General features: G+C 36.6%; 4 protein-coding genes across 5 annotated transcripts in view; 3 read left to right on the top strand and 1 right to left on the bottom strand.

Annotated features, from left to right (window-relative positions):
* LOC111435867 overlaps positions 1–1,785 on the top strand; it is a 2,361-nt gene extending 576 nt beyond the window's left edge. The window contains exons 2-3 of the mRNA XM_023073438.1: positions 85–139; positions 1,403–1,785. Coding sequence (XP_022929206.1) covers positions 85–139; positions 1,403–1,562 — 215 coding nt within the window. The 3' untranslated portion in view covers positions 1,563–1,785. The remainder of the gene's footprint in view (positions 1–84; positions 140–1,402) is intronic.
* Positions 1,786–2,522: 737 nt separating this feature from the next.
* Positions 2,523–6,846, top strand: LOC111436074 (cytochrome c-type biogenesis ccda-like chloroplastic protein). Of its 2 annotated transcripts, XM_023073768.1 has the most exons (13): positions 2,523–2,739; positions 2,891–3,028; positions 3,223–3,278; positions 3,817–3,947; positions 4,042–4,127; positions 4,214–4,245; positions 4,945–5,106; positions 5,261–5,333; positions 5,415–5,515; positions 6,230–6,322; positions 6,458–6,504; positions 6,599–6,687; positions 6,721–6,846. In XM_023073768.1, the coding sequence occupies exons 1-12, from the start codon at positions 2,652–2,654 to the stop codon at positions 6,669–6,671; spliced, it is 1,080 nt and encodes a 359-aa protein (XP_022929536.1). In that variant the 5' UTR covers positions 2,523–2,651; the 3' UTR covers positions 6,672–6,687; positions 6,721–6,846. The 2 variants fall into 2 exon arrangements, with proteins under 2 accessions (XP_022929536.1, XP_022929535.1); XM_023073767.1 differs by having other exon boundaries at positions 2,524–2,739; positions 6,599–6,770.
* Positions 6,847–7,588: 742 nt separating this feature from the next.
* Positions 7,589–9,437, bottom strand: LOC111435872. The gene is made up of 2 exons (XM_023073442.1): positions 8,664–9,437; positions 7,589–8,210 (listed from the first exon to the last, which is right to left on the bottom strand). Exons 1-2 carry the CDS (start codon positions 9,313–9,315, stop codon positions 7,813–7,815), a joined length of 1,050 nt encoding a protein of 349 aa, XP_022929210.1. The 5' UTR covers positions 9,316–9,437; the 3' UTR covers positions 7,589–7,812.
* Positions 9,438–11,874: 2,437 nt separating this feature from the next.
* LOC111435980 (monodehydroascorbate reductase, seedling isozyme-like) lies at positions 11,875–19,083 on the top strand. Its single transcript, XM_023073628.1, has 3 exons — positions 11,875–13,564; positions 16,560–16,827; positions 18,550–19,083. The coding sequence occupies exons 1-2, from the start codon at positions 11,974–11,976 to the stop codon at positions 16,577–16,579; spliced, it is 1,611 nt and encodes a 536-aa protein (XP_022929396.1). The 5' UTR covers positions 11,875–11,973; the 3' UTR covers positions 16,580–16,827; positions 18,550–19,083.
* The last annotated feature ends 85 nt before the right edge of the window (positions 19,084–19,168 follow it).

Genomic DNA, 19,168 nt, shown 5'->3' on the forward strand with positions numbered 1-19,168 from the left:
TTTTTTTTTTTTTTTTTTTTTTTATAATATATGTTTTTTTTGAGTAGTTTTGAAATTTTAACTTATTTCCGCTTGAATATATAGCGATGGACGTGTCTGAGTCTGCAGTTCATAAACCAGCTTCCGGCGCTCTCAATCTGTAAGCTTCTACCTGGGAATTGTGGTTTATTCTTTAATTTCATGGTCTGGGACGTAGTTTCACTTTAACGCCAATTCCATTCTGCGCTTTTGTTGTTTTTTGTTTTTAATTCGTGTGCTCTCATCTCAGGTCCTAATCTTTGTTATGATTGGCCCAAATTCGTTCATTTTCGGATGAGGCTGAAAAATTAGGGGTGATATTATAATGGGCACAACTTCTCTGATTAGAGTAAATTGAGCATCTTACCACAAAAAGTAGTGGATTACTCCCAGGAAACTTTTGATTCCATACTACTACCTTTCATATCTAGCCACATTACTACTGATTATTATTATAATTGGTGGGTCGCTTATAACTTTAAATGCTTAGCTACATGGCTAATAATTAGTGAAAACAGTGCGAGGAATACTTCTTGGAAAGGGAAAATGAGGGAAATCCTTCTATGGGTCTATCTTGATAAAATTGTTCAACTTTTTTCATTGAAATTCTATTTTTTTTGCCGTTCTTCTCATTAGATGTGTATGTACCTGAGTGTCTAGAGTGTTTTTCATGCATTTATATTTTCAAAATAACACCATGATAATTTTAATATACTTGAGGAGTACTTTACTCTTGGTTTCCTTCAAGAGCATTTACTACATTAGTAGGAAGCATCTTATGCACCCCTTTGATTCGTTTCTAGCCACCAAACTTATTAATATAGACAACTGTTAGGCCCCCAATTGTAAATGTTTATACTTGAGAGGGTAAAAGGGTAAAGTGGGAGAGTAGGAAGGAGGGGAGGAAGATCAGTTTTCTTGGGACTTGTAGAGCGTTTTCGGGAGCGAGACAACCCTTTCGAATTGACTGAACTTTGAATGGTGACATTGTCACTTGTTTATCTTTCCTATATTAGTAAAATGAAAAATGTAAAATGGTACTATTGGTTTCTGTTGTATTGAATACGATGCTTTTCAAATGAAAATGAACGTGTGCATGTAAATTGGTATGATGCTCAATTTGTTAATGCCTTGAAGAAGATTACGATTGAAACCCACCCATGTTTTCAAAGATTATTGGCATTTGATCTAGAATTTGCTGAATCCCAGTCAATTACCTGGGGAATGGTTGGATAGTATGCATCTGTTAATACTAACCAAACAAGACAATTCCTTGGGTTTTGATAGTATGCATTGCTGTTTAACTTTGGTTGTCATGGAAATTTGAAGCCACCTTTTCCCTGTTTGGGCCACAGACCCTGATCATTACTCATTGTTGTGACAGAAAATTGAAAAAGGGAAGACCAATGAAGCGATCAAAGAATGTTAGGAAGACAATGGCGAAAGCAAAGGCCATATCCAAGAACGAGCAGTCAGCGGAGAAAATATTGAAAAATCAGAGCAAAACTACAAGAATACATTCTGCAAAAACATTGTATGAATGATAGAAATGTGGGTTTAAATTGTAAAATTGTTTTATTTTTGTTCCTTTAATAGGTGTTTATGGTACCTATCGCTCATCATTTAGTGTCTCAATCTTGCAACTTCTATGTTTCAAGTCACTTGTGAAATCCAAGCTATTCGCACAAATTTGTTTTAGAAAAGGAATTGTCTACTTGTGTAAGTCTATCGTCACTAGCAGGTGGCAATAGCATTAGGAGCTGGAAATTCTTATTCCTTCTTTGGACCACTCAGGTATTACACAAATCCTTATGGACGGAGTTCAAATGAGATCAAATTGCGTATTAATCTTTTCAATTAATAAATTTGTTAAAAGAAATAAAAATGTTTTGTGATCTAGTCTTATACAAACTCATTATATAGAATACACAAATTTACAATACTTTAACACAAATGTTTTGGATCAAATCATTTGTAACAATTATAATATGGATTCATATCAAGACAGACACTTAACCTTTTCTATATACAATAAATTATTTAATTTGTTACTCGAACATGATTTTTGAATATATTAAAAATCTCATTTTTTTCATACGGTAGATAATATTAAATTTTAAATTAAATAATTAATAAAATAAATTCTTAGACTGTCAAACAATTAAAAGCTAAAAAAGAACCCATAAACTAAATTCCATTCATAAAGTCAATGGTTAATGAAAGGTTGGGTAAGATTAAAAATTCAAATTCTCTTATGAGATAAAATGATATTAAAAAAAAAAAATATATATATATATATATATAAATATAAGAAAAAGACCAAAAATCTAATTTTAACAAAAAATAAAATAAAATAAAATATGACGTTGATAGCTAGATTCAAAGAGGATAATTCAAAAAATAGACCAATCTAAAAAAAAAAAAAAAAAAAAAAAAAAGGGTTTGGACGTGGCTGAGTGTAGACCAGGGTTGCGAAAATATCACTCTCTCGCTTTGCTTATTTTTCTTCTTCTTTGAGTTTGTGAGCGGAAGAAAGGTTTGGGAACTGCCACCCACAAAACCCGCCCCCACATCTACAGGGTCCACTTCCTTCAACCCTTCTGAGCATCGGAGGTTCTTCCCCAACTTTTCAAATGGGTTTCCTTATGACCCATTCTGGTGGTTTCGGCATCAATTCCTTCAAAATTTCAACCTCTAAACCTTTACTCGGCAGGCCGCCAGGTAATACCTTTAATTTGGTTGCCGTTGTCGGTTGAAATGATTCCCTTCTCTGTCTGTATAGCTATGGGACTGGCGAATACTTTTGAACTGTGGGGGACGTTTTGATCACCATGTATTCAACTTTCTAATAGAGGCTCACTGGTTTCTTTAGGTAAATATGTCGCCCCTTTGAAATTGCTTGGGGGACAATCCGCAGCTCAGGGTCAAACCAAAGATATTGATGAGTTAGTGGAGAGTACAAACAGCAGCAATCATTTTCATGCCATGGCTTTTGTAAATGCCATTTCTGGTAATGCTAATAATTTATCCAAGTCTTGTGAGGATATGGGTTATTCTGTTTTGATTATAGTTTGTTCATTACATAACTATGATTGGAAATTTCATAAGTAAAGGAATGGATAATTCTTAAGCAATACGAGGTTTCAACTCTGCTGTGGTTTACTATGCATATTCTTAATTTTATTTCAATTTCTATGTTTCCAGCTACAAGTTTCCTTGCAGTAGACGCAGCAAAGGCTGAAAGTTTACAGCATATGTGGGTAAGAGTTTATAGTCTTCGCATATTCTGTTTTCCAAAGTCACCTTGTGAGATCCCACATCGGTTGGGGAGGAGAACGAAACACCCTTTATAAGGGTGTGGAAACTTTTCCCTAGCAGACGCGTTTTAAACCTTGAGGGGAAGCCCGAAAAGGGAAGCCTAAAGAGGACAATATCTGCTAGCGGTGGGCCTAAGCCGTTACAAAAATCTCAATATCTATATTCTTTTGAGGCTTAATTCCTTTTAAAGACGTTGAATAATATTTTTCATCAATTCCTTCAGAATCTTGATGAAATCTATATGTATTTCTATTTCCCCTTGGACATATAAGAATGGTTAATTCATTATGACTGCAAAAGAAACTGAAGCTTGGTAACAAGGCTGCTCTTTAGCATTACTCGCCATCTTAGTTTGCTTGCTTGAGATGTTGGTCTCTATAAATTGGATATCATGGTAAATAAATTAGTCAGCGTACGTATATTGCTTGGTGTATAACTGTATATTATATCAGGAACTAGAATTATTTTCCTTCAAGTCAGGAAGGAGCTGCTCCTGTTTATACACTGGCTGATGGTGGCATTGGAGATTGGTTTGGAGGCTTCTTGTATTCAGCGGGACAACAGGCTAATGTTGCAGTTCAGGATCAGTTATCTGCTCTTAGTTTTACTAGGTTCAGTCTGGTTTTTCTGCCCTTTAATGACTTTTCATGTCTTTTAATGATTTGAATTTGATAGTAAACGGCTCTTTTCCATTCCTATATACAGTTTGGCAGTAATTTTTGGAGCAGGGTTTGTAACCAGCCTTTCCCCTTGTACGCTGAGTGTTTTGCCTTTGACACTTGGTTACATAGGTAAGCATTTTGTACACTCGTTTTCGAAATTTCGGGATGTTATTTGGTGTGTCGTGTTAATGTGGTGATCCAATGGAACTTTGTAGGAGCATTTGGATCAGGGAAGAGCAGAGCAGAGGTAAATTATTCTCTAAGCGAGTTTCGGTTTTCTCCTCTTGCTCTGTTTGACGTAGGATCAAATTGTAGAAAATTTTTAATTAATTAAGCTCCGGATGTTTGGCAATACATTCAAGGTCCTAGGTTCAGCCATTGAGGCTAAAAGCTTAGGCCCGGTTCGATAACGATTTTGTTTTGTCTTTCCATACCATGTTTTCCTCCTTTCTTAAAGAAATACTTGAATGAATAACAAACAAATAAACTTATAGGTAGAACTAGTGCTTATAAGTTTAATTTTAAATAAACAAAAAAAACCAAATGGTTATCAAAGGAGTCTTTAGTAAATTAAAACCCATATTGTCTATGATTTTGGCTTTGGGTAGACATATCCTTTACGGGATCAGTGGCGTCGGTCATGAGTATATATATCGTAAGGAGCTAGTAGCCTTCAACAACATGGTTACAGAAAAATAATAGTAATGAACCAGGACTAGAAAGAAACTATTCAATGATTCTATGATGCCAGTCTTCATAATTCTTACTCTACTATGAACTTGAGAGCATTTCTATTGAAATCCTTCTAATCTGATGCATGGGATGAATATGCATGTTTAAGCGAGATAGTTTCCGTGGAAATCGTTAAAATACGTGCTGATGGTCGAGCGTTGAGACAGACAGTTAATTGGAATTGGAATTGGAATTGGTCTCTTCTTATTTTCAGGTTGTTGGAAACTCTGTTGCTTTCGCATTAGGACTTGCTACGACCCTAGCGCTGTTAGGCATAGCAGCTTCCTTTGCTGGAAAGGCATATGGACAGATTGGCCAAGGATTACCATTAGCTGCTTCAGGCTTAGCTGTTATTATGGGCCTAAACCTCCTGGAGGTACTCATCAAAGCTTGATTTTCTGTATCAACTACGAATTTTGTATACTAATTCTTTGTCTCATTATAAATAGATATCAGTTTCACTTATATGTAAATATTACTCTGCGAATCTTTTGATGGATTGATTGTATAATTGATCACGAATTGCACAGATAATTGAGTTGCAACTACCCTCATTCTTCGACAATTTCGATCCCCGTTCTGCTGCTGCCAACTTTCCATCAAGTAATTGGCACCTTCATTACTTGTTGACCACTTGCTTACTCATTTGAATGCTCTAACAAGCCTTTAAATTTGATGTGTTAGGCGTGCAAGCATATCTGGCCGGGCTAACATTTGCTTTAGCAGCATCTCCTTGCAGTACTCCTGTGCTGGCTACTTTACTTGGATATGTAGCTACATCCAAGGTGCCTTAAATCGTTTCTTATACTGATACGACTTCGATCTTAGTATGATATCGACCTGTTGTTGTTTTTTATTTCATATCATAGTTTCTACCATATTATACACGAGAGCGTAAGAAGGTTATATTTGTTGGATGATGAAAGTCCCACATCGGCTAATTTAGAGAATGATCATGGGTTTATAAACAAAGAATACTCCCTCCATTGGTATGAGGTCTTTTGGGGAAGCCCAAAACAAAGCCATGAGAGCTTATGTTCAAAGTGGACAATATCATACTATTGTGGAGAGTCGTGTTTGTCTAACATGGTATCAGAGCCATGCCCTAAACTTAGTTGTGCCAATAGATTGGTAAATCCTCAAATGTCGAACAAAGGACTCCAAAAAGAAAAAGGAGTCAAGCCTCCTCGAAGGCAGTAAAAAATGACTAGGACTCCAAAGGAGTCGAGCCTCGATTAAGGGGAGGCGTGCTTTGTTCGAGGGGAGGTGTTGGATAATGAAAGTCCCACATCGGCTAATTTAGGGAATGATCATGGGTTTATAAACAAAGAATACTCTCTCCATTGGTATGAGGCCTTTTGGGGAAGGCCAAAGCAAAGCCATGAGAGCTTATGCTCAAAGTGGACAACATCATACCATTGTGGAGAGTCGTGTTCGTCTAACAATATTAATCCTTTCCTTTTTAGCGTTCCTGTTAGTGAGTACTCTCTTTATAACAGGATCCCATCGTCGGTGGAAGCCTCCTCTTGACGTACACAACGGGGTACGTCGTGCCGTTACTTCTTGCTGCCTCATTTGCTGGAGCATTGCAGGTAACATGGTTATATATAATAGAAAGGAGAATCATAAGAGTAGAGTATCAGCTGAGCCCTATTGGGTTATTTTTTGATGTTCTAATTCATTATGGAATGATTTTGTGTCCTAAATGAGTGGTTACATGAGTGCAGAGCCTTCTGTCATTCCGCAAGTTCTCATCATGGATTAATCCTATAAGGTAATTCCTTTTAAACTAATACTTCACATGAATAAGATGAACAGATGAATTGTTGATCGGTGGTGGTGGTTGTATTTGTTGTTGATGCATGCAGTGGAGCATTACTGTTGGGGGGAGGTGTTTATAGTTTCTTGGACAGATTATTTCCAGTCACCATGGCAATGTAGAACAGATTATTTCCAGTTCTTCAATTTGATGTGGATAAGCTCAACCCTCTGTAAATGTTTATTCAACCTTCAATCATAATCATCTCTATTACCCACTTAGTGTAAGGCTACCCGTTTCTTGGACGCGTTATTTGAAATAACGCTGCATGTTGAGGATGAAATTATCTTTACTCTACGCTTCATCTTAATCGAACAATTTAAAAGTTTCAATAATACCCTTATAATTTCATAAAAATTTTAAAAAATACTCTTGCATCAATTTTAGACCAAAATTATTGGTCTTAAAATGCTTTCAAACTTTTTTTTTTTTGAAAAAGTTAAAAAATGATGTTGTACTATATTTAAAAAAATATTCATGAATTTTTAAAATTAATATCAATATATATATATATATATATATTTAGATTGTAATATCCGTTGGGAGGAGAACAAACCACCATTTATAAGGATGTGGAAACTTTCCTTTAACAGATGCGTTTTATTTTAAAACCTTGAGGGGGAAGCACGAAAGGGGGTGTGGAAACTTTCCCTAGCAAGAGGCGTTTTAAAGCCTTGAGTGGAAGCACGAAAGGGAGGTGTGGAAACCTTCCCTAACAAACGCATTTTAAAGTCTTGGAGGAGAAGCACGAAAGGGAAAATCCATATATATATTATAGTATATACATACATTAGGATTTTTTATGGTCGCTAATATAAATAAATATTGACTATAAATTATATTAATAAATGTTTTTGAAACATGATATAACCAATTTTATGATAGAACTTTTTAAAATTATATATTTGAAATAAAAGTATTTAACAATTTTTATTCCAAACTTAGTTTTAAGAAATATCTTTAATCTTTATTAATTTAGTAACAAAATGTTTAAAAGAAAAAAAAAACTTAAAATCTTTAATATAAACATCACCCCACAAACAGAAAATAAAATCCACTACTATCCTTAATTCCTTATCTAATAATATCTCTCTATTTATAAATTGGAAAGTAAATAAGAAAATAAAGACAAAGGAAATGATAAAATTTCCCCACAAACAAATTAAAAGGTGCCATTTTTATGTTTTTTTTTTTTTTCTTTTGTGTTCTTCGTTGAGAAAGGCCCGGAACAAACTTTCTAGGCCCAAAAGTTTCATTAAACGACTAGTGGGCTCCATGGCCCACCATCTCCTGGTACTGCTTCAGCGATTCCTGTCTCTGCAACCTCATCTCGTCGTTAAACTTCTTGATGAAGGCCTCAACTCGGCGGTTCAACTCGTCCTGAGTCAGCGACGGTTCTCTCTTCACCCTCCCCGACCCGCCGGGCGACGGACTCGGCGACCTACCGCTGCTCCGATCGTTGAACGTCTCCGACTTCTTCATCACCTTCGATGGCGGCGTCGCCGGGTCCACTAGAGCGGCGCCTCTTCGCCCGTGTGACTCCCACGTGTCCGACTTCCTTAAGTGCCTCGTTAGCGGCATCGACCTTCTTTCCGTTATTGTTCTCCACGTGCTCTCCAATGTCTCCTGCCGCTTCGGTTTTGAAACTCCCAACGGCTTTCCTGCGCGGCCACCAACAAAACAGACGCAGATTTCACTATAATTACTCCTTCTGCCACTTTCGAATTATAAGCCTTTTGAAGGGTAGTTTCGGTATTATAAATGGAACTTGGCCCGTTGGTTACAGCCATTTAACGGCACTGAGATTAATCAGATGCGTGACCTTCCATTGTAAGGCTCAGTGTTTCTGACAGCTTTTTCAAAATAAAAATTTACCAGAAAAGAAAAGAAAATCGGTTTCGTTTTGTTCATTGTGTTACAGATCGGATCCGGCTATCTTCTCCGGCGCGATAGTCTGAAACCGCCGGGGTTTTCATTACAGAGAAATTTCAGTCATCTAATTCTTACGTTCACTAAAATCTATTGGAATGGCGAAATGAGCAGTGATTTTACTAACTAGCTATAGCAGAAACCATATTGATGTACTAAAAAAAGCAGAGAGAAAGAGATTGAACCTTCAGGACTAGCTTTTACGAGTTTCCGTTGGCCGATTCTTGAAGAAACCGGCGGTCTCTCGTTCTCATTTGAAAACATAAGTCCGATGGAATCTTTCCTCTGCAGAGAGTTGGTCATCGGGCTCGATACACCACTCTCATCAGAAGCTTTAATCAAAGAATCATTCTCCCCTTTCTTCTCCATTTCAGAAACCCTAGATTCTACCTTCATCCGTCCGTACACACCGTTCGATTCTTCGATCTGAAGGTCCGAAACGTTCGTCGCCACGTTCGGAATCGCGTTGTAACAGTATCCATTAAAAATTTCGCTACCGCCACACACAGCATACGCAGAGGAGATCTTAGCGACCGGAAATGGAGCGATCGTCTGAGGAATCGGCGGTACGGAAGCATCATCCTCCAGCTTAGGCTGGAACTTAGAAGAGGCAACAATACTGATGATTATGCAATTAATAAGCAAGTAGAGATAAGGAGGTGTTAACCAGGAGAGAAAGCAGGTCCAGATGGAAGGGATTTCAGAGACGATGAAATCGGACACCACTGGAACAGAGAGCTTCAGAAAGACGGCCATGGACAGAACTCCGGTGGAAACTAAGAGGATCTTGAGGGAGAGGATCCATTGGTAGCTGGAGTTCGAGGAGAGAATCGACATGGCGATTTTCCGGTGAGGCTTAGAATCTTACCTTCGCGATTGATCTGGTTTACCTGAGATTCTTGGCGGTGGGGCGCGGAACAGAGAGAAATGGTTGGTTGAAAGGCACCAGGCTTTAATGCAAATAGCCCTTTTATATATACTGACCTCCTCCATATATTTTTCCATTTTTTTTATTATTTCATTAAATATTAAATAGTGTTTTGTTTTATTTATTTATAACTATTAAATATTAAATAGTATTTTTTAATGACAAAAAATAATATTGATTGTTTAAAAGAAAAATAAATTATTTTCACAATTTAAAAATTGAAAAAAAAATAATAATAAAAGAACTCTCACTAGTTTTTGACAATTTATTTATAGGATATTACATTAAATCTTATAATTGATGATATTAAATAATCTAAAAAAGAAAATATGAGTTGAATTATATAAGATAGAAGTAGTAGTTAATTTGAAGGGGTATATATGTAATAACACATGGCGAGAGTGTTTGCAGTGGGGAAGGAAAGGACAGAGGTGGATGATTTAAATATTTGAAAAGGTGGCCAGTTCCCAACGGCTATATTTAACGAAAAATAAGACCGTTGAAAGCGGAGACCCGGATCCATTGGGCGGTGGATCCACTGTTGTATCCCACGTGCCAATCCACCCGCTCACAGCCAACCGACTTCCCTTCATTTGTACCACCAGATATAGAGAGAGAAATTTAAATTTACAAAACGAATATGCCTTCATAGCAAAACGACACCGTATATATTCTCCACTTATCCTTCCGTTTTAGATTTTTGTAGTTTTAAAAAATTTAATTTTGTGATTATTACTCTAAAATTTTAATTTCATACTTTATAAATTATATATTTTTAAATTAAAATTTAATTAATTTTTTAAAAACAAAATTAAAAATTTTCTTTTTAACTTGAGAATTTGTTGGATTGTATTTAATACTTTTAAAAGTTTATAAAATTAATTTTGTAAATTAATGTTGAAAATATTAATTTTGAGATAATGGAGTGAGTGAGATATTAGTACTAAAATTCTGATTTTGTTGAATTAAATATTGAAATTGTGTACTAAGAATTAATAATTACGAGAGAGTTGTTGTTTCCATCCTGTTTTGTGGTTAACCTATAAAGTTCTTAAGCTAAAAATAAAAAATAAAAAAATAATTTATATGTACTAATTCTTCCATTTTCTAGATGTGTTAGTGCGATCGGTTTGAATGGTTACAAACTTCTCGATTTTAGAGTTTGAGTTGATTTCCAACCTTTCTTTGTTGTCTCGTCACATACCATATAAAAAAGTTAAGTATAAAAAAATTATCTCCAAACTATAACTTAAGGTAATATAGTTGTATATTAGTAAGACTTAACGTGAATTTATTAGACAAATACTTACATGCAGTCGATATAGATAAAAATTATAGAATACAGTTGAGGTAAAATAGAAAAAAGTAGTTTCATCTTTTAATTAAAGTAAACTTATATTTTTATTTGCGTAAATAATTCTCAAATATACATAGCATCTAATAAATAATATGTTAGTAGAACATTGTGTTTGTTAAACATATTTGTATTCCAACAAAAACATTAAGCGAGCTTAAAAATTTGTTAAATACGTCTAAAGAATAATTAGTAAATTCACCCTCAGAGGTCAACTAAGTAAATGAGCTTAACGTTGGAATTGGAAGAATTGTATGATGTATGATGACATATGCCCTATTCCTACATGTATCATAATGGTGTGCTATGTAATGACGTATGATGCAATGTAAATTCTATTATACCATGGTATGAACAAAATGAAAAACTAGGTATGTCATGCTATGTTTTGCCATTTGCCATGTGAAGCCATGTTTTAGATTATGTGATGATGCAAGATGAAAGCCATGATGATAATTATGTATACACAACACATATATGTGCTCTTACGTGCATAAAGGAAAAAGGAAATGATTTTTAAACCATGGAGATCTCATGCATTTATGTATGTCACATGCATCATAATATTTTTCCGTTATGTTATGTTAGTATGAACGTGTACCTTGTCCCAATGGATTGCTCCCTCGCCCTCTCATGGAACTAGCAACCATACGAGGAGCCTTTCTCAATCATCCTTCATTTTCTTCTCCTACGAGCAAGATCACGTTGCCAACGAAACCCAAAACCCTAAATTGTTCTATGGCATGGCAATGGTCCTTCCATCCATATTCAAGTTTGGTAAAATAAAACCCCAACATTAACATTCTAACACTTCAATTATTACAATCAACATATCAAATAAAAGGGTTAAATCATGAAAAGTTATGAAATTATATAAGAAATGAATGAAAATATGTTTGGATGCAACACTAATAATAATAATAATACATGAAAAAAAAAAAAAAAAAGAGGCAACGTATCTTAATTGTTATCTTAATTGTTGGCTAATTCTTGAAACAATTCTTTGCTTCTTTACAGTTCATTCCGATACCTTTCTTGATCTTCCATTTGTGTGTCATTTTTTGTCTTATAAATACAGGCAATGTCGTTTATATCATGCATCGATATCCTTTCACTCTATATTCATATCTTCAACTTGGATATAGTCCAGGTATTGTCTCTTCTTATATTCAATTTTGTGTCTAATAGATCGTACCGTGCAGGAGAGAGCAATATGGGGTCGTTCATATGGGATAGAATCAACCAAAAATTGAAGATTTACACAGATTTTGAAGAAAACTTAGCCGTCCTACAAAAAACATCAAGGAATCTAGTGACCCAATTAGAAGAACTCGATCGAAGTTCGAGTTGGGAACGAAGCGACGAATGGGAGGAGAAAGTAGAGGCATTGATAGACCAAGTAGAACACATCGAAAGATCAATCCAAAAATGGAACCTTTTCAGTACTGTTGCTGTTTATCTCTACGGAAGGCATGTTGTAAACAAGATGAACGAGGCAAAACAGCTACTTGAAGAAGGTAACTACTACCTTTCCAAGTTCTTCAAATACTTGATTCTTGGAGGAGGAGTAGCAGCAGGATATGCCGCAAGGGAGTTTGTTAAACAAGGCGTGAAACCGGGGGAGCTCGCCATCGTTTCGGAGGAGTCGGTAGCGCCATACGAACGTCCCGCTCTCAGCAAGGGATATCTATTTCCGACGAATGCGGCGAGGCTGCCGGAGTTTCATGTTTGTGTTGGGAGTGGAGGGGAGAGATTGGATCCTAATTGGTATGAGGAGAAAGGGATAGAATTGATACTCAACACAAAGATTGTGGAAGCCACCCTTCATTCCAAATCTTTGAGAAGTGAAAATGGTAGAATTTTAAAGTTTGGAGCTTTGATCATTGCAACAGGATCAAGGGTTATAAAATTGAGTGATTTTGGTGTAAAAGGAGATGATCAAGCCAAGAATGTTTTGTATTTGAGAGATGTTAAAGATGCTGATAAAATTATTGAAGAAATTAGAGTTAAAAAACATGGGAAAGTTGTAGTTGTTGGAGGTGGATACATTGGACTTGAAGTTGGCGCAGCTTTAAAGCTCAACAATTTGAGTGTCACAATGGTGTATAATGATCCATGGCTCATGTCCCGACTATTTACGAAAGAGATTGCCGAATTCTACGAGCGATACTACATGTCAAGAGGGATTAATCTCATAAACGAGACGTCTGTGATCGAGCTTGAAAGCGATTCGAGCGGTGAGGTAAAGAAGGTGAAGCTAAAAAATGGGAGGGAGTTAGAAGCCGACTTTGTTGTAGTTGGGGTTGGTGCAAGACCTTCTACAAGGCTATTCCAAGGGCAGATTGAGATGAGTAGAGGAGGGATTAAGACGGATGGGTTGTTTAAAACGAGTATCGACGACGTGTATGCGATCGGGGACGTGGCTTGGTTTCCGATGAAGATTTATAATGAGATGAGGAGAGTCGAACATGTTGATCATGCAAGAAAATCAGCTATGAAAGTTGTGGAGGGTATCATGGCAAAGGGGGAGGTTGTTGAAGAATATGATTATGTACCCTACTTTTACTCGCGTGTTTTCGATCTGTCGTGGCGGTTTTATGGAGACAACGTCGGAGATGCAACCGTGGTGTTTGGAAATAGAAATCCGAGAGCGAAGAAGCCGAAGTTTGGGTGTTATTGGATCAAAGATGGGAGAATAATGGGAGGTTTCTTAGAGGGAGGGAGTGATGAAGAAAACAAAGCCATTGAGAATTTGGCATGGCATCAGCATAAGGTTGATGATTTACAAGAATTGAAAGACAAAGGTGTTTCTTTTGCTTTCGAACTTCAGGATTTGGAGAAAACATATGTTGTCTAAACTATACACATCTCTCAAGCAAGATCATAACACTTGTATTTGCAAATATTTGCTTTTGGTTTTATATAATAAATCGAGACCATATATCAATAAGGGACGAGTACATAAATAAATCGAGACCATATATGAATAAGAGTGATCCTGAAAATAAGATGACTAAGAAAGACTCAAAAGTTACTGTCTATACCAACAATATACTTTTTTTTTTCGGTAGCTAAACCTTAAGAAATTCAAAATTAAGCGTGTTCTGCTTGGAGCAATTATGTGATGAGTGACATTGAACACAACTCAATCAACAAGAGATTACGTGACCTTTTGTAGAAACTACTATATTCTACTGTGTTTGGGATTGCTTAGAATGTAAGACTGAGTAGAGTGGAGGGTATTTATAGTAGATGTCAGATAATTTATTCCTAAAATACCTCCTAGATATCTATATTCCTAAAATATCTTAATAATTTTCCAAAATATTTAGTTTTTTTTTTTTTTGTTTCTGAAGTATATAGACAATGTGCTCGTACAATTTTTAGGTTTGACCCTATTAGGCTACTGATGACTTTTTAACATTCTCTTTCAGCACTAGTTCTTATTCACCGCACCATGTTAAATTGATAGTGAAAGCCTTCTTCATATTTGCCAGTATTCAACCCTTTCGTTAACAAGTTTGCCACTTGGTCATACATTTTCTTCCTTCAAGATTTTCTACTAGGTGAACTGTAGACTAGTTGTTGCAATGGAGTGGTACCAGAAAGTTAACTTTCTCGTGCAAATACTCCTTTAAGAGTTTTAACCACGTACTTTCTTGAGTTGCTAGAGTTGATGCTTTGTACTTTGTTTCTATTGTTGACAATGATATTGTTGGTTGTCTTTTGCTATACTAAGGAATTGTTCTTGAACCGAGCTTGAACATATACCCCGTGATTGATCTTTGGGTATTGTGGTCTCCGTAGTCAGTATCATAATACCCAACTAGCTTGCAGTTTTTGCTTTTTTTGTACAAAAAAGTCATAATCGATTGTACCTTTGGCATATCTCAAGATCCGTCGAGCCGCATCCAAATGAGGTTTTTTTGGACTTTGCATGTACCGACTTATGATACCAACTACATTCTTAAACCCCTTTGGTTGGTTCATGTAAATCTTCTGGGCCTCATGCAAGAAAACATTTTTCACATCCATTTGCCATAATTTCCAATTTTTACTTACGACAAGTGCTAGCAAGATCCATACGGTAGTGATCTTAGCCACTGAACTAAACGTTTCATCATAGTCTACTCCATATTATTGAAAGAATTCTCAAGCTACATATTAAGCCTTGTATCTCTCGACATACCCATCCAAGGTACACTTTATTTTATAAATCCTCTTGCAAAAGATGACTTTAACATCTCCTAGTCTTTTGTGGTAGAATTTCTTTAATGTTGTTTGAATTTGATAAGACTTTCTTTTTTTAGGGCCACCATGCTTCTACACACCACCTGGATTGCCAGTCATGTGCGTTGAGTATCCTGGATCAACAATCCAGTCATTCTCATAATCGTTATGCTCTCCATCATTGTCATGAGTGCTAGCTCATCTTGTTCTAAGACACATAGTAGCTCTGCATCCCATTCATCCTCCATCTCCATTTTGGAGGTTGCTGTATTATTTTTTACGGACTTTTTCTTGGACCAACCATCCTTATACATGTGACACCTCTTTCTACCATTATAGAAAATGCCTTCAAATCTCTTCGGAACTATGGTAGTCATTCTTTTGAGTTCTCCTAGGTTATGCAGTTCTTTGGTGGCTTCTTCCTTTGTCGCTATTTTTGTATCCATGTGACTTACTGTTGCTCCGACTTTTACTTGTGTAGAGTGTTTCTTCTCCACTCTTTAGCGTGATGCCTCCCATTTGCATAGCCATAAATTTTTGGCTGGCTAGCAAATTTCAAGCTCTACAAGCAATGGTTGAACGGATTATCCTTATACAACAATAATAAAACTTATATATTCTCGTTACAATCTCTGGATTAATCCTCTTCATTCGAGCTTCTCCAATGATGGACTCCAGATCAAATTCAGTAATCTTTTGACAAATCGATTTGACCCTATGGAAGTACTGAGCAATCGTCATATTACGTTGTGAAATTGATAACAACTCGTTCTCTAGAAGTTATAACCTCGTATCGTTCTTCTTTGAGAAAAACGACATGAACATATCTCATGCTTCTTTCGATTTCTTGTCATCTGGAATGTTCTCCAACAATTCTTCTTCATTGTGATTTTTAAGGAAAACATTGTTTTGTCTGTTTTAATTCTCTGTTTGGGAAGGCGCCATTAGGATCCTCCTTTGGCGGCGTAGTTTTGCTTCTGTCAACAATCTCCTCGAGGTTTTGTCCTTATAGATACAATATCACACATGTTGCACACGCGTTGTAGTTGTTGCTGTTGAGTTTCTTGATTCCTCCGACGACTTAGAGATCACCCATCGTGTTGGCAATACCTCATTAATACCATGGACTACTCACGACACAAAGAAATTCACTTGAAAATAATCTCAATAAATTATTTTTGACGTAGAAGATCATACAAAGCTACAACCATAGATAAACATACACCAACCTTACACAGATGCCAAATTATTGAAGCAACTCTTTTGTGAAAACACTTATAATCAAGAAGAGATTACAAGATAGTCGATAAAAACTACTGTATCAAATGTGTTTGGGATGAAAAACTTCGTAGGGTGGACGAACATTTCTAGTGCATAATTTATTCCTAAAATATCTAAATACCTGAATCATTTTTCTAAAATATTGGTTGTTTCGTCACTTTTTTGCTGATTTAACATTTTTGAAAATAGCTCAAAGTTGGAGGATATTTTTGTAATTTAGCCTCAAGTAAACTTAAAGCATCAATCGTGCCACGTGGACAAAACTAAAGGTTACTGTTTTCATTTCAGCCCAACCAACTGCTACATAATCTTACCGACGGACAGACTGCCTAGTCCCGTCGAGAGATAATCGAAGCCCGTTTATTTCTTCTCCCCTGTAGATTATTTTCGCCGCCCACCGATCAAATGGATGACGTCGCCGGAAACAACCGTATTCGTAATCTGAAAGACGGCTTTCACCACCGCGACCTGCGGACTAAGATCATCCACTTTCTTAACGGCGTTGGCAAGTTCGCCGTGGACTCTACCATATTCACCTCTCTCAAGGCCGTCTCCGGTTCTTTTTCCTCTCTCTTTCTCACAAACATACATCTGTGGATTATTTTACAAATTTTTTTGTGATTTCAATTTTTTCATTTACATCGAAGACACTACGAACCCTAATTAGTTCTGGTTAAGATTCAGTATCGTGTTCTATAGCTCTAATATTTTGTATGGGCTTCTTCGCTACCCCAACCAAATATTCTGTTCGACTTTCTGAAATATCGGATTTATTCCCACCCCGTTGCCCCAAAAGGATGGAAAATGTTTGTGATAGTATTACGTTTGTTTTGTATTAGGAATATGCGTGGAAGAAAATTGAAGTTTGCATATTGCAATAGGATGGTTTGTGTGTCATAGTTCTTTGTGAAGTTCCAAATAGTTGAATTCTGCTCGGCCTGAATGTTCAATTTTCCTCCAGCAGTTCCAAAATAAGTACCAAAATTTGGATTCCAATTTATTTTGATCCAGTTTTCCCTCGAGTGACTCTAGGTGAAAATTCTCAATTTATTGTGCCAAGTCTCCATGAGTTAACACGTTAGATAAAGTTTGGGGTTGATGACCCTGATTAGGTCATTGTGTTGCATTCTCTGTAGTTGGGCAGCTAGAGACCTGGTCCATATTTTCTGTGTGATTTAGCCCTCGTTGTTCAGATTTTCTTCTTTCTTTTTTTTTTTAGGAGTTTGGCTTAAGTTTATCTAGACATATGGTGTGAGATCCCACGTCGGTTAAGGAGGAGATTGAAACCTTCTGTTAAGGGTGTGTAAACCTGTCCCTATGAGACGCAAAACCTTGAGGAAAAGCCCAAAAAGGACAATATCTAATAGTGAGTTTAGTCTATTACAAATGGTATAAAAGCCAAACACCGGGCGATGTGCTAGTGAGGAGGTTGAGTCTCGAAGGGTGGTGGACATGAGGTGGTGTGCCAGTAAGGATACTAGGCCCTGAAGAGGAGTGAATTGGGGGATCCCACATCGATTAGAGAAAGGAACAAATGCCAGCGAGGACGTTGGATCTTGAAGGGGGTGGATTGTGAGATCTCACGTCAGTCGAGGAGGAGTATGAAACATTATAAGGGCGTGGAAACCTCACCCTAGAAGACACGTTTTAAAAATCTTGAGGAGAAGCTCGGAAGGGAAAGCCCAGAAAAGACAATATGTGCTAGTGGTGGATTTGGACTGTTGAGAAGTTACTTCTCCATCCTCCCTTTTGAGAGAGGGGAAGGTTTTGTGGCATGGAATTTGTGCTGTTTTCTGGGACTTTGGAAAGAGAGGAATAACAAGATCTTGAGAAGTCTTTGAGTGATGTTTGGGTCTTTATTAGGTCCAAAGTCTTTTTGTTGGCTTCGCTGAGATCATCCCTTATTGTGCCAGTTTTAGATTATACTCTGATTGGTTTAGATTTAAAAAAATGGTTTGGGCTTCAGTTTTTTTGTTTTTTCTTAATCTGAATCGTTGGTATAGTATTGCCTCTGATAAATGACTGACCTGAATTGATCTAGTTGCATCCCTACTGATAATTTGCTGTCATTTTAGTTGGTTTGGTCTACGAAAAACAATTAACTCAATTCAAATGGCGAAAAGGCATTGTTATGTTTACAGCTTCTTTCCTTGCATTCCTTTCTTGGCTGAAATGATCAATGCCCTGGTTTTTCAAGGATGAGCTTTGGAAGACTTCTGCTAGTATTCAACTTTGCGTCTCCTTATTTTCGGTTTCTTCTCATACTTGGGTGATGTAGGTAATAATCAGGTGAATAAGATTAGGCAGGGAGGATTAAAGGACCCGCCCCATTCACCCTCTTTAAATGAAAAGCAACCAGAAGAGCTTAAGCTAGTGATGGATAAGATGGCAGCAGAGATGGAAGAAGCAGAGGCAAACAAGAACAAAATGAAACTACACCATTGTACATCTGCAAACATTGTTGATGGGTCTGTACCACTGAAGAAGTTGCCAGGGGAAGGTCCCAAAGGATCAGCCAACGTAATGCAAAACAAGAAACGGATCTTCATCCGTTCCCGACTGTAGACGATATCGAGTCCATTGTTGTAGTAGCATAGCAAGAATAATGAATTCCTTTCTTCCCAAGGTATATAAGTTTGGTGATAGTGTTTGATGTTAAAATTAGTTAATAATTTATCATGTCTTTAAAGCTATGGCATCCAATATTATCATGGATGACGTTCTTAGCAAGTAGAATACAAACCCCTCTTGTTCCCTCGTGTGTTTTAAGATTGATTTGGCTAATAGCATGTTGTTTTTGCCAGAATCTGTATATTGACAGTTTCATTGGTGTAAAATAGGTATTGTCGTCAAAATTTCAAAAATCCGAGCGTAGCTTGATGAATAAGGCACGATCT

This window comes from Cucurbita moschata, unplaced genomic scaffold (assembly GCF_002738365.1).
Source record: "Cucurbita moschata cultivar Rifu unplaced genomic scaffold, Cmos_1.0 Cmo_Scf00051, whole genome shotgun sequence".
Taxonomy (NCBI): Eukaryota; Viridiplantae; Streptophyta; class Magnoliopsida; order Cucurbitales; family Cucurbitaceae; genus Cucurbita; species Cucurbita moschata.

Coding starts and splice junctions, on each gene's coding strand:
- LOC111435980 (XM_023073628.1), top strand. CDS start 11,974: ATGGGGTCGTTCATATGGGATAGAATCAACCAAAAATTGAAGATTTAC. Junction 13,565..16,559: donor ACAAGAATTGAAAGACAAAG/GTGTTTCTTTTG, acceptor TTTTCATTTCAG/CCCAACCAACTGCTACATAA.
- LOC111436074 (XM_023073768.1), top strand. CDS start 2,652: ATGGGTTTCCTTATGACCCATTCTGGTGGTTTCGGCATCAATTCCTTC. Junction 5,334..5,414: donor TGCTGCCAACTTTCCATCAA/GTAATTGGCACC, acceptor TTGATGTGTTAG/GCGTGCAAGCATATCTGGCC. Junction 6,323..6,457: donor CATTTGCTGGAGCATTGCAG/GTAACATGGTTA, acceptor ACATGAGTGCAG/AGCCTTCTGTCATTCCGCAA.
- LOC111435872 (XM_023073442.1), bottom strand. CDS start 9,315: ATGTCGATTCTCTCCTCGAACTCCAGCTACCAATGGATCCTCTCCCTC. Junction 8,211..8,663: donor CGTAAAAGCTAGTCCTGAAG/GTTCAATCTCTT, acceptor GTGGCCGCGCAG/GAAAGCCGTTGGGAGTTTCA.